Source organism: Daphnia pulex, chromosome 8 (assembly GCF_021134715.1).
Source record: "Daphnia pulex isolate KAP4 chromosome 8, ASM2113471v1".
In the NCBI taxonomy this organism is placed as follows: domain Eukaryota; kingdom Metazoa; phylum Arthropoda; class Branchiopoda; order Diplostraca; family Daphniidae; genus Daphnia; species Daphnia pulex.
The window spans coordinates 34,140-48,771 of record NC_060024.1 but is presented as its reverse complement, the minus strand read 5'-3'; the positions used below and the strand labels follow the sequence as shown (position 1 = coordinate 48,771).

Genomic DNA, 14,632 nt, shown 5'->3' with positions numbered 1-14,632 from the left:
CTATCAATGTCCAGTGGCAAAAGTAATCTCAACTAAAGGAGGCCATGATGATGATGATCCGCCATCGCCCGCGGATTGATCATGTTCTCGATCTGCTGTATGGGACACGATGTGGATTGATGCAGCAGAGTCGGTGGTCGTAGCAATATAGATTGAGACGGTAGATCGACCGTGATTGAGGCAGGTTAAAATAACCATCAGCTGTGTACAAGGGCGTTTTATCTGGAAATGGTGGTGAGCGAAATGGTTCACCGACCGGAAGATTTTTACCACTATGAGCACTAGCAGTTGACGTAGAAGGCGCACGTCGACGAGATCGTCCTTCACGCGGGATACTAAGTAAATTACACTGTAGTATCGGGCGTTCTGACAAATTGGGCAGCCTTGTAGGACGTTGAAAAATTTCAAAATGACCAGCGGTAAAGTTCCAGGGAAAAATAACCGGTAGAGGAGACGAAAACACTTGATCACTTGATGAAAAATATGCACTTTCGACCCTGTCCGGAGAATACAAATTGGGAGTACTTATGCAGAGTGAGAAGCGGAAGTTGAATCAGGGCAATCCGGGGCATAGTTTTTTTGGGGCACGGTGCAGGTGTTGGAGATTTAGTAAAGAATGAGCCATTAGATACACTAGGTTGCGGCACATCCGGAGATTAAGGAGGAGCAACACTAGGGAGGAGAAGCTGCCGGGTACGGCGAATATCTTAAGACACTAATGTTGTTGGCATAAAGTTTCTCCATCTAGCGACCAAACTAAAAAGCTCTTAACTAAGGTTCCTTTCATTCCTGTTTATCCTCATTCTCTCATCTCGCTCCTTCTCATCTCGTGTTCGTGTACCGTACACTTCCTTCTTCATCTCTCTTGACGAGAATAAACAGGTTGATATACTATACTATGGTAGATACTTTTCACACACTTCTTGGGCTGATAAATGTCAACAAATTTTTTAGACACTAACGACAGATTAGGGCGAAGAGGATGACGGTGACCACCACCACCTCTGAAAAGGGAGGTGTTTCACTCGGTCCAAAGTTTATAAGTAAACCAGGTGGTCGATGTGATTCGTGCATAAGACCTGAAGAGTAGGGATATGAATTAGAGGTGGTTACTATTGGAGGAAGGATCGCCTCAACTAATGGTTCCGGCGAATGCCGGTCAAACGAGGCTTGCTGCCGAGCAGTAGGAAAAAATTGGTCGATATCAGCGGACGAAATAGATAGGGACAGAGCGACTAGTTATGGTGGAGTAGGCGAAATCACGAGTTGACTGGGATGAAATTCTGCTGATGAGCAACATAGCTTTTCACGCCAGGCAACTAAAAACCGCAAATGGCGCACTCAAATTTTACAATCACTGAACTTTTTTGGGTTGTCCGGAAGTGTTTCTTTTGGCTGTTGGGGGATGCGAGCATCTGTACGACCGTAGAGCATGAATCAGCTTATGGCAGGGAAATGTAGTAGAGGGTGGAATTGGTAAACTAATATAATCCACTTCCTCGACATTCTCCAAGCACTACTTCCACCTGGGGGATCATCAGCAGGGGCAGCATCTCTTTCACTCATTGTACAATAAGAATAATCACAAAAATAAAAAAAGTGGGTTTTTAGAAAAAAAAACAGAAGAAAGTGACAAATTCAAAGAAAGTTACCCAAAAAACTAAAAGAACAAGCGTTGAAGTACAACTGATAAGAAAAGATTTTATGCATTGTATTTTCCCAAGGACTGGGAATTAATGATTGATGAATGCAATGATTTATAGGAATTGAATTTTTAAAAAAAGTTCGCGAGACGACGTGTCACCGCTACGTGAGATTTTTCACATTTGGATTAATCGCAATGGTCAGCCCATCCTTAGAGCATAGGAAAGGCCCTGGAGGAACCAACTTGGTGATCATTGTTGCCTCTGAGACAGGAAAGTATGATTGTTGATGTTTTTTTCACTTACTTTAATACTTTTTATACAGCAGAACAAAATTAACAAAGAATGTTTAAGTATTTGACTGACGTTTAAAAAATAGCGCCCACTTTCTTTCATTGACTTGAATTACGAACTCGAGCAAAATACAGTAAAAAAAATTCTGATTGAAAATATGAAAAAAAAGTATTTATTTCATGATTCATGATTCATGATCATTGCAAATACTTTTCAAGAAACAAAAAGCTTGTTTTTTTCATTTTGTCGTCCAATTAGCAAATTCAAAAATAAGAAAAGTCGACTTTTAATCAGAAATCATCAAATCATTCCTCTCAATCATCATCATCATCAAATTTCAAAAAAAGATCACATCGAAAGATAAACAGTAATATTTATTTAACACAATCATGTACGTAATTTTTTATGCTTTTCCTGTTATAACGAAAAAAACTACAATTAGAAAAAAATTACAAACATGTCTACATGACACTTTTGCATTTATACATATAGTCTATTATTTACTCAATGCTAAGACAATTTCTGTTTTATTAAATATGTTTTCCCTCATAGGGGGTGAGCCGATCCCTGAGGTACTGCTATACAGGGCCAACCCGTGGCGGGAGTAGTGCAAGCACTGTATTCCCTCCGTATGCCAAAAACCAGTTTAATATTCTGGGGTCCATTTGAACCCGTATCAGATATTAAGCTGATAAGAACAGATTAAATTGTTTATTAAAAATGAATTTTGATCTTGTACAAAGGTGGCTAAGCAAAAGGGGAAATATTTATCAAATGACGAGGTATTTGGGGTAGAAGCAAGATCTGCGGATAATGCAAGGAGAAGACGACTTTTCTAAAGAAATCAAGTATGATAGGAGAGGAGGAATGACCATAAAAAGGCAGATAATAAAAAGAGAGAAAGGGAAGAGAAAAAGAAAAAAAGGCGAATGCGGAGGCAGAAATAAGTGAGAGGGGGGAGCAGACCAATAGGGCGTAGGCCCATCGGGAAAGCAGATAAAAATAATTTGGGGGTTATTTCATGGGTCTTAAGGAGGATCCAGTGCCAAGGCAAACTGCGGTTGCGCAGGGGGTTGGGCCATCGGCATTGGGTCCCGATATTGCCGTTCGCCACTTACGAATTCCACGTAGATCCGTCGTGGCACCACCGGATGGTGTCGCTGATGACCAATTTCTTCATGAGTGTGGCATCACTCTTGCTTATCCGTAGTTGACAGATAACTGTGTCGTTTGCCAAATCCCATCCGCTTGGGGCACCAACGATAAAGGTAGTCAAATAGACTTTCCATTCTTGGGAATGGAATTCGTCCGTCAGAACTTGGTATTTTTCGATCTTTCCAGCTCGGGTGAGCTGGATAGCTTCGAATTTGTTCTCAAAGGCGATTGCTTCGCCAATGATAGAGATGGAGCGGGCCGAGACATTGGTGACGACGAGATCTGAATGGAGTTGACCACTGGTACCAGGATTTTTCTTGTCTTCAGTGATTGTCCCAGCAATCGCCGGTGTTCCCCTGGCCAGCCGATAGACAACATTGTGGTGGTGGAGAGCCCGAGGACGACTGACGTATTTACAATGAAGGTAGAGTTTCAAGTACATTATTACAAAAGTGGCATTGCTTACTGCCCTCTCCAAATCGATCTATTCCGTTGAGGGGCATAGTATCCAGCCTGGCACGATGGAGGAAGCGCCAGTCAGAAAACCAGGTATAAAGACCGAATTTCATCATCATTAGATTCACTGCGAAGGCTGGTGACTGAATACACGTTACCGTGGTCAGGTTTCTTGAGAAGACGGTGAAGATAGGTTTATTAATTTACACACCTGCTGGCGGGCAGCCGGATGGGCTCGTGCCTGGTTCGGCTCTTTTCCTGGTCGGGGGACAATAATTTGCATCTAACCTAGGGTAGCGCACTGCAACCACTCCAAAGCAACTGTGCGATGAATGGCACGCGTGCAGATTCGGGCACAAGACCATAATGAGGGGACATTACTATTGGTTTGACCCATTTCTCCATCGGTGGAACCATTGAGGTATTCAACAATATTTTCCATATCCGGTTGACGTCGGATTTTATGATGCACTGCAGTTTTGAGCGTTTCGCTTTTCGGCTTAACGCGCATCATCAAGGATATAAACTACTTCAGCACTGTTCCGTTGGGGCCAATTGAGCCACTTTCACGCCGAACAACATGAAGAGTTGCACATTTGGCCGGTTTGAAGGTGAGGCCGAACCATTCGGCTGTTTCTGTCGCCACATCAAGTTGGCGCTGGAGTGCGGTTTCGTTTTTTGCCAGTTGGACCAGGTCATGGGAGAAAGCTAAAATAAGGAGGTCAACAAGGCTTTATTGAAAAGAAAGGGTTTTAGCGCCATGATAGCGTGGACTATTGGTTCCATTGCCAAATCAAATACGACAGGGCTCAAGAGGAAGTCTTGCTTGACTCCTGATGAATTGGAATAGGTGCTGTCGTGCCATTGGACGTCATCCCGCGCGTGTTTGTGTCAGTGTAGAGGTCTTGAATAACGGAAATTAATTCCACAGGTAGCACTAGTAAATTTAGGGTGCCAAAGATATGGGTATGGGGGACGGAAGGAAAGACGTTGGCCAGGTCAAGCCATGCTACACATAGTTCCAGAGCGGTTCGACGGGCTTGATTAATTGCAGACCGGAGAAGAATGTTGTGTTGAAGGAAGCGGTGGTGCCGGGTGAACCCTTTCTGATGGGGAAAAATCATGTGGCCGTCTTCCGCCCAGCGGGAAATTCTGTCGGCGATGACGCCAGAGAAAAGCTTGATAGCAATTGTGTTTCCAAGGGTGAGTGGGCGCCAATTACCGAGATTCTCTCTGTCACCGGCTTTAAAAATAAGGACCGTCGTCGACTCTTTCCAGGCGGTTAGCACCTTGGCAGTGCGGAAACACCACGAGTAAATGAGGGCCAGGGTGTGGCAGCCGGGATCACAGCAGCGCAGGCCAGAGTAGCGTGCGCAATCAGGTCGGGGAGCCGTGTTTTTCATTCGCCGAAAGCGAGACGACACATCCAGTGGGGTTATCAGGGCAGTAAGAAAGGCGAAAATTGTAGCCAAGTATGTTTCGATTGCTTCAGGTTCAGCCACACAATACGAAGAAGGTGCTGCTAAGATGTGGGTCATGGCTTTATTCCGATCCAACCTATAAAGTTTCTGGATGGCGGAAGCATCCTGGGGATCAAAATCCTGGGAAAAACCTATCGCAAAAACCTATCCTCCTAAAAAAACTATCGCTATCGCGTCATCGGCACTGAAAACGCGATTATCAATCGATACTGATATTGAAATCTATCGCGCCCTAATCGCTCAAACAAAAAATTTTATTCCCGATGACGATTTCATCGTTCATCGCGGCAATATTAACAACCCTGGACCTTGGGTAGGGGGAGCCGGAGCACGGGTAGGGGAAGCCGGAGCACGGGTAGGAGGCAGTGGTGCTCTATCCTGACTTTCAGCATTAGCAGTGGTAATAGCCAGCAAGAGCCCATCAATATCTTCAGGGAGGAGTGAATTGAATGTATCAACCCACTGGCACTGGAGATCTTTAGCTTCGGTGGGGGGAATGTCAGGAGCTTCCTCCTCTTCGTTTATTCGGGCGGGGTTAATTATAGGGACACGACGTCGAGGAAAGATAGCAGGTCACCCATTATCGCTACGGTGGAGAATGAGGAGTTTGCCGTCGATATCGTCTTTCACGTCGAACACCAGATGGCTCGTACTGCTGTACAAGACCTGGGGGCTGAGCTGAAAGTGAAAAAATAGACAGCCTAAGATCTTGCCTTCGAGGAAGGTCAAAGTGACCAGCATAACGGTCCCATCGTGGAGCAACTGGCATGAGAGGCGAATCGCTCAATCACTGGGGAAGAAGGAGAATTTTCGGCACAATCCAGACCTCGAGCACCTGAAGCGCCAGATGCTTGAAGAGAGACGTTAGGTGGCGTGGGGGTAGTATTTCGGAGGTTTGGTGTAGCTATCGGCGAAAGGGGTCGAATCAACACTGGAGACACACTATTTTGCGGTTTTTCCGGGGATGGGACAGACACTACATTGGCGAGAAGAAGCTGCTGGGAAATGAGCATTTCTTCAGTCACCAATGGTGGATTGGAGCGTGGGCGATAACAGCGTTAACCGCCACCATTCTTCCAGCAACAACTCAAAACTGGATGTTAACGAAAGTAATACAGTACATTTGTATGACCAGTCCACGACGACAGAGAGCCGTTTCCGTCGGGAGGATCCGGCTCTGGAAGCAGAAAAGGAAAGTCACTTGGCACATCACTGAGAGGGGAAGCACTAAAGGGCGGGAGTAGCTCACGAGGCCCGAAGTTATTGAGGAGGCCAGGTGGATGGGGCAGCACCAGCCCAGTACCTAGAGAAGGGAGTAAGTTAGTGGGGTTACCGTCAGAAGGATGGTCGCTACAGTAGATTTGTTAGGAGGCTCCGAGGAGGACTGGTGTCGAGCTGCAGAAAGGAAAATATCGATGTCTTCTGAAGAAATGGGAAGTACAGGAAGTGTACCAGTCGTAGTAGTGGGTGGAGACACAGACCGAAGGGAATGGGTTTCAGCATGGTAGGCGAAAAAGCTTTTCACACTGGGCAACTCAAACTGGCAGATGTGGCACTCAAATTGGACGACAACGGTGGGTAGATCAGATATGTTTTTTTCAGGATATTATGAGTCGCTAGCTTCTGTCCAACGATATTGCAGATGTAGCAGGAGAAGGTGGTAGAGAGGGGGATGGGTAGACTGATGTACACCACATCGGTAATGTTCTCCGTCAACCGACTCACACTAGGCGACGTAAAATTAGAAATTTTATTGTCACTCATAATAAAGCAAAATCAACATATGTAAATTTAAAACAGTTAATATAAGAGGGGTAGAAGTAGAGAGAAGAATGCGATCACAACAAAGATTCGGACAAAAGCAAAAGATCAAGCCAATGGCATCTGGGGACAACTGATAAGAAAATTTTTTATGCATTGTATTTTCCAAAGGACTGGGAATAAACATATATACAATGATTTATATTAATTGAGTTTTAAGGGAAAAAGTTCTTGAGACGACGTGTCAACGCTACTTAAAAAATCCCCTAGTTTGAGGAAGAGGGAGGACTTGCGCCCTCTTCTGCTTCTTCTTCTTCGGGTTCGGGATCGTTTGCTTCAATCTGGTATGCAAGGTGTTTGGCTATGATTTGGGTTGTTCTTTGGATAGCGAGTAGTTTCATCTTCTTCTTTAGGCTTTGCCATTTTCTACCCGAGAATCTAAGGGAAAGAAATATCTCATCGTTGCTTGGAAGCCAGGACCCTAGTGTACCAACAACGAGAGGGAGTATCACACCAAGGTGTTTGTACTTTTCAATTTTTCTTGCCTGTGCCTTCTAGAGTCCATCCGCGCTGCTGAGTGGAACCGTGACGTCGATGATGATTGAAGGGTTGTTGGAAGTGACCACCACGTCTGGTCTGAGTCCGGTGTTTTCCACGGCGATGTTGACGGAGAAGTGTGGCCAAGTTTCTCCGTTTCTTCCGCCATAAGCCCTAAGATAGAATTATGGCGATTAATAGAAAGAGCAGAGTTTACCTGGCACCCACAAAAAACATGGTCTGTGGTTTCCAGCTTCGTACAACCTAGTCGACAGGTTTGGACTGTCGACTTTGATCCTGGGCCACCTCGGACTGGCAGTATCCCTAGTAAAGCCTTGTGGAGAAAGTGCCATTCCTTGAAGGACAGTGGTGTTCAGCATTATAAGAGATTTGCGTTCTCCTTGGCCACATCAAGAGCTTATCCGGTTGCCATCTTTACTTGTTGAGCTGACAGGAGTATCCTGGTCCACGTTTGCCTCATCACGGTCCAGAGTCCTCTGACTGCCTTGATGGAGATTGTGGAGATGTCATCGGCGATAACTTTGCTATATTCTTCGCCGGATACATCAATCCTTATCCTCTTCAAACAGCCCGAGGCCTTCCTTGCGCGGGTTCAAAGGTTCATTGATGCTCCTCCATGTCGGATTGCTCCAAGTCCCTTTTCCATGAAACCTGCCAAGTACTCGTTAATGGGAAGTGGAAAGGGAACTTCGTTCCTGCCGTATCCCAATTTGATGGTTTCTTCTAGTTGAGCCATTGCCACTTCACTGACGTTCTTGTCTTTGCTATCTAGGAGTTGCAGTGCTCTGGCCAGGGTCCAAATGTCAGCCTCGTCTGTGAGAGGGAGAACTCCAATTCCTCCCACGCGGCGATCTGAGTAGAAAAAAGCAGTGTAAGCGGACATAGGGACACAGGCTACCTTGCGAAGGAAATCTCTGCAGGCGACGTTCAGGTCGGAGAGGGACCTTTTTCTGATTTGGCTGAATTGTATGGTAATCCAGATGCTGAGGTAGTGCCCATTTTTTGAATTTCTTTTTTTTTAGACCTACCCCTTTTGTCTACTACAAATCATTGAGGATTTTGCAGTTGTGTAAGGACTGCGAATAACCTTAGCAAACTAAAATTGAACTAATATTTTTAACAATTAGTACTTCGGAAAAGATTTACAATTACAAAAGAACTGTGGGAAATTTTCTCTTTTGTTTTTGAAAGTTCATTAGGAACCCTTTTTTATGTTTCGTTAATATGTGTAATTTCATTGCAATTAATTTTTGCTGTAGATATATTGTCATGATTTAGATATTTTTCAACTAAAAGCCAAAGACTACTTAACTTCTGTAGGGACTGCAAACAACCTTTTGTTATTTAAATATAACTTCAACTTTTTACTATTGAAATAATACTGGGAACAACTGTTACAATTAAAAAGAAATTTTTTGAATCTCCATCTAGCATTTTTACCTGTCCGTTTTGTATTTTTGTCTCATCTACTAAATGCATTTCTCATTCATTGCAATTGATGTTGAAAATACCCATTTAATCTTAAGTGGGATCTTTTCAAGTAAAATTCACTTAGTACTATTGCAACAGTGTAGGGACTGCGAACAACTATTGTAGTTGGAATACGACTGCGAAAAACCCTTTTCAATTACTACAACATTTTTCGATTCAATTACTACTGTGACGAACCTTTTAAAATTGGTATAGGATTTGAAAACTTGTTACAATTCAATTAGCACTGCGTGCAAGCTTTTACAATTAGATGGTCTGAGAACAAGCTTTAGCATTTCAAATAGGACTGCCAATAACTTTTACCATTACAGTTTGTATATTTCCCTTCTATTTTTTGGTTCATTAGGGATGTCCCGCCTTTAGTAAATCCATGTGACATTTCATTGGAATGTCAACAAAGTTGAACAAAGTTTTTATAAAGTATTTTATTATTACTTCTTTAATAAGGAAAGTGGAAATTTTTTTTATTCATAATTTTATTTATCCGACTGTTTAGTAAAACATATTGAGGTGACGACGCAAATGTCACCTCATATGTAGCGCTCTCTAGGTACTAAATCCTTGTTGATCCAGTTGTATAAATTTCTTGAAATTCATTATGACCCTCGTTGTTCAACATAATCTTGACGGGTAGAATAACTATTTGATTTCTTCTGTTTTCCCTGGTAAGGTTAATGTCTTCCAAGCGTGGGATTTCAATATCCTTTACATACACAATAGTCGGTTACGTATTCTTTGATGTGACATTATGCAACGAATTTTTAACATTTATGTAGAAAATGTAAAAGGGATGTTCGGCGTGTCGGGCCGTTTACTTACAGTTTCCAAGTTGAATAAATTAGACACGAACAAAACCGTGTCTTTTACCTCTCGTCTATTTTAACACACTGAATATTGTACAGTAAATTGGGGGGGAAATAAACAATAGGGGGTAGGGTAACAACGACTGAATTTGGGGCCACCTATCGGGGGCCCCCAAGGCAATAGTCGCGTAGGTGCGCCGGTGTTGTTGTGCGGCGTCCTGATCTCGTCGTCGTCTGTTGGAATGGAATATTCCTAACACACTCCCCACCAGAGCCCGTAGCATCCGGCTCGACATTCCGGTTCTTCGGGAGCTGGCGTAGCGTCTCCGACAGCGAGATCGATTTCTGGCTCTGGCAAAGTTGGATTTGGATCCTCTTCCGGCTCCTGGATCGGTTCCGGATTTCCAATTTCGACGTCTTCGGCGAGGTCTTCTCGCAGCTCTATAGGGTGAAGACATTGAATGGCTCTATTAATTAAATTACCATTTGGAACTTTGAGCATGACAGAGCGGATGAGTCCGTCGCGGCTTGGAATCAGTTCCTTCACTACTCCGGTAGACCACATGAGTCGTTTGGAGTTTTCGTCGTGGATAACGACGACTTCTCCTAGGCGGATCTTCCTTCCGGATTTTCCTTTGGAGTGGAAGTTGTCTAGTTGGAGTAGATAATCGTCGACGAATCTAGCACAGATGTCAGCGACATATTCCCTCCTGTTCTTGTCCATCTCTTGTAGTACGATGCTGGTCGATGTTGGAGCTAGCAAGTTAACGGCTGGCTCCGGATCGGCACGAGTAGAACGTCTGTTGTTTAGAAATTGGTTTGGAGTTATCGGAAGTGGATCGTCAGCTCCTTCCCCAATATAGCTGAGTGGGCGGGCGTTAATTACGCTCTCGATTTCTGTTAGACTCGCTTCCAGTTCCATGTAGTCAAGGCAGGCTCGACCGTTGGAGCGTCGCAGCAGATCCTTGACGCTCCTCACCATCCGTTCCCAGAATCCTCCCCACCATGGCGCTAGGCTGGCGGAAAATATCCAAAGGGTTTTTCTGGACGCGAGGAAATCTTGAATGGTTGGATCGGCATGGATAGTTCTCAGGAATCGTTCAACACATCGGAAAGTTTGCGCGTTGTCCGAATACATCACTGAGACGGGTCCTCGTCTAGCTGCGAATTTTCTGAAGGCTAGTAAGAAGGAACGCGCCGTCATATCGGGTAGTAATTCCAGGTGAACCGCTCGAGTGACTGCACACGTAAAAAGACAAACATAACTTTTAAGATGGTTCGTTTTCTTAGCTTTAGTTGTTGTTATTAAGATGTCTTGGATTTCGACATCTTCTTCGACTGAATCCTCTTCGCCTACGATTAGAGCTTCGATTGGAGCGTCTCCTTCAGTGGGTGGCTCCTCGATTCGCTCTTCAGTTGGATCGTCTGCTGGCGTCGGATCCTGGACGCCTGGTGGAGCTTTCCTTTTCTTCCTTCGCTGTGCTGGTTTGTACAGCAGTGGTCCAGCGAAATCGACTCCTGTAACGTGAAAAGATTGTGCAAGTTTGAGTCGGTTTAAAGGAAGAGGGGCTGCTAATTCCTGGAATGGTGGTGATGTCAGCTTTTTACATTCCACACAAGTAAACAAAGTCTTTTTCACTTGCTGTCGTCCTTTAACTATCCAGAATTTTTCTTTCAACTCTGATAGTGTCACCTTTGCTCCTGCATGTAGTAGCGACTCGTGTTTGTCTGTAATTAAAAAAGTGATTACTATATGTGATGCAGGAAGCAAGATTGGGGGATCGATGTTTCTATCTCTTAGGGCAAGTGATACTCTTCCATGGATTCGAATGAGACGGTCTCTGGCGTCCCAGATTGGGAAAAGTGCAGCGATCTTCTCCTTGGGCTGGATTGTGTTGTCTAACTGTAGCGATTCAAACGCCTTAGGATACCGCTCTCGTTGGAGCTGTCTGTAGATCGTTAGTTCCGCTTCATCCAGCTCCTCTCTGGATAATCTTGTAATCCGGATAACTTTTCCACTTCCTTTTCCATCTGGTCCAATTGCCTTTATCGACTCCATTCGTTCTGGACCGGGAGGTCTGAGCTTCTTTTGACTCCTGCTGAGGAATCGTGAGACCCAGGCTGTACGTCTTAACAGTCGATTCCAGGTGGAAATTTTGTCGAGATTCCAGTCGACGGAGGCTGTTGGAATTGCGATGGCTGCTGTTGTGCTGACCGTCGTACTCCTAGCTTCCGATTCCATTTCGGACTGGATTGTTTGTGGAATTTGGTCGTTGGGAGAATCTGGCCATTCCGTTTCTTCTCCTTTGAGCCAAATCGGGCCGTTCCACCAAAGAGTTGAGGTTACCAGCGTTGGCGCTGGCGCTCCCCGCGAGGCAAGATCGGCCGGATTTTGGAGACCTGGACAGTGTCTCCACCACTCGGGCTGTGAAAATTTTCGAATCGTTTCCACTTGATTTCGGACGAATGGTTTCCATTTGTTCGGCTCTCCTCTAATCCATCCTAGTGCAACCAAGGAGTCTGACCAGTAGATAGTTCTCCAATACTGGACTTGCATTGCATTCTTTACGACTTCACCTAAACGTACGGCTAAAAGTGAGCTCAGCAATTCTAAACGCGGTAAAGTTACTTTTTTCTTAGGTAGAGGTGCAACTCTCGTCTTGCTGGCCAGTAATATGATGAGTGGATCTTCTTGTCCTATTTGGAGTCGGGCGTAGGCTACGGCTCCATACGCTGCTTCAGAAGCGTCTCCGAAGACGTGAATTTCGTGTGAAGTGACTTTTTCGGATAGTCCGATCCATCGTGGAATTTGTAGTTCGGTGAAATCGGCGAGACCAGTCATCACTATCTTCCAAGATTTTTGGATATCGGCTGGAGCTGCTTGGTCCCAACCTATCTCCTTTTCCCAGAGCTTCTGGTAAATAATCTTCAATAAAAGTACAGTGGGAGATAAAAATCCAATTGGATCAAAAATCCTTGCCGAGATACTGAGTATCTTTCTTTTGGTGATTTCCGATCCCACTTCTTCTACTGCTTGGATGATGGATGCTGGGTCGAATTTGAACGAATCGGATCCGGTGTCCCACCGGATTCCTAACACCTTCTGTTGGCCGTCCAAGGCTGGGGAGAGTAGGCCTACGACTTGATTCGACAGTCCTTTCTCCTTCAGGTGTTGTTTGAGGTCTTCGTTGTTGGTTGCCCAGCTTCTCATGTTGAGTTGGGCGTCACTAAAGATCTCGTCCGTCTCATCGACTCTTTTCTTGGCGATTGATAAATTGTTTGCTCCGCCGAGGTAATCGTCAACGTACAAACTTTCTTCCAGCTGTTGAATAGTTTCTGGAAAACGAGACCTTAGTGATTTGAAATGTTTGTTAATTGTAACACGTAGGAGAAAGGGGCTAGAACTAAGGCCAAAGGGCACTCTCTTCCACTTGTAGGCAATTAGAGGCGATCCAGCCACTGCTGGATCCCTGGGCCATAAAAACCTGATTGCTTCAGCGTCTTCCGGCTGCAGGGCGATGTTTAGAAAGGCTTTTTCTATGTCGGCGATCCAGGCAATCTCGTACTTTCTGAAGCGTAATAGCACTGATAGGAGATCGGGATTGAGATTTGGTCCGGTCTCCAACACGTCGTTCAGACTTGGTCCAAATTTCGTTTTTGCTGCTCCATCAAAGACGGGTCTGATTTTCGTCGTTGATTTGTCGCCTCTGAAGATCGGATGATGTGGGAGATAGGTGTGAAGCTCTTCGTAGTCCATGTTCGCCTCCTCGACGAATTTGCTGTCGATGAGCTTTTGGATTTCTGCGTGGTAATTCACCAAGTCTCCTGGATTTTTTCTCAATCTTGTTATTGTGCTTTCCACTCTTCCCGTGGCCAACGGGAGATTTTTCTGAAGTCTCCACTTGTCAGTTGTCCAAGGGATCGGTGTACAGTATCTTCCATCTGGCCATCTCGTTATTTTTTCGTCAAAGAAATCGAAGCGATCCTCCGACTCCACTGCATCAGCGCCTTCAAGGTTCGCGAAGTTTTCTATTTTCCAAAAAAGGGAAAGGTCGAAATTAGTAGCAACTTGTTCTTCCTTCTCAAACCATTTACTATCTGCTTCTCCGCTGGATCCGATTGGGGCATCCGAGAATGACGCTCCTATTGGCGGATTTTGGGGACTGGCCGTTCCAGTCTCCTTTTCCATTGGAATTTTGTTTGCTTGAGTTGAAAGGATTTTTCTTTTTTGGCTACTAGTCGCGAATGTTGACGTAATCTGTGGAATCGGATAACTTGACGTTAAAATTAAATTTTGAATCACTTGAGTTCCTGTCTTCGATTTTGTTTCTTGTGATGGTCCAGCAATCATTCTTCCGAGTTTCGTTTGAAACGCGCGCAATCCGCATGGACTCTGTATGGCGGCTTCGTTCGACATGATTTGGAACATCTGGTCCATTCCAACTAAAATTCCAATTGGCTGATCTTCGGTGTGTGCCATCTCGAATCTGTCGTCGGCTAATTTTTCGTTTTGGATCCAGAGGCTGCTTGCGAATTCGTTTCCTACGTACGGGCCGGTATCTGCAATATGATCTGATTCTAAAGCCATTAATGTAACTTTTGGGGCGCCTTGCCAGGTGCCCCTTACTTGCATTTCAACGTTTTTCGTCATTTCGGGCTTGCTGGGTTCCTTTTTCTTGAACACTCTTGTGCTGATGTTTTCCACCGCTACTGTCTTCATATTAAGTTGCGATGAGAGTGATTTCAACACTCAGGAACGATGACTCCCGTCGTCTGCAAATAAAATCGCTCTTGTTTCGTTACCGTTCTGGCCGCTGATGATAACTGTTGCCGTTTTCAGCATCAATTGTCCAAAGGTGCTTGCACAGGCTGTAGTTGTTGTAGTTGGACTGCTGGCCACGATGCTTGCTGCTGTTGTTGGGTTGGAGACTCGGACGTCTCCTTTGTCGCAGAGAGAGGTGTGATGTCTTCCTCCGCACTTGTTGCAGTT

General features: G+C 44.8%; 1 protein-coding gene and 1 pseudogene across 1 annotated transcript; both read right to left on the bottom strand.

The window, feature by feature from the left end:
• Positions 1-2,487: 2,487 nt before the first annotated feature.
• Positions 2,488-2,663, bottom strand: LOC124201258 (annotated as a pseudogene).
• Positions 2,664-9,895: 7,232 nt separating this feature from the next.
• LOC124199566 lies at positions 9,896-13,399 on the bottom strand. The gene is made up of 3 exons (XM_046595401.1): positions 10,996-13,399; positions 10,126-10,881; positions 9,896-10,083 (listed from the first exon to the last, which is right to left on the bottom strand). Exons 1-3 carry the CDS (start codon positions 13,397-13,399, stop codon positions 9,896-9,898), a joined length of 3,348 nt encoding a protein of 1,115 aa, XP_046451357.1.
• Positions 13,400-14,632: the final 1,233 nt, after the last annotated feature.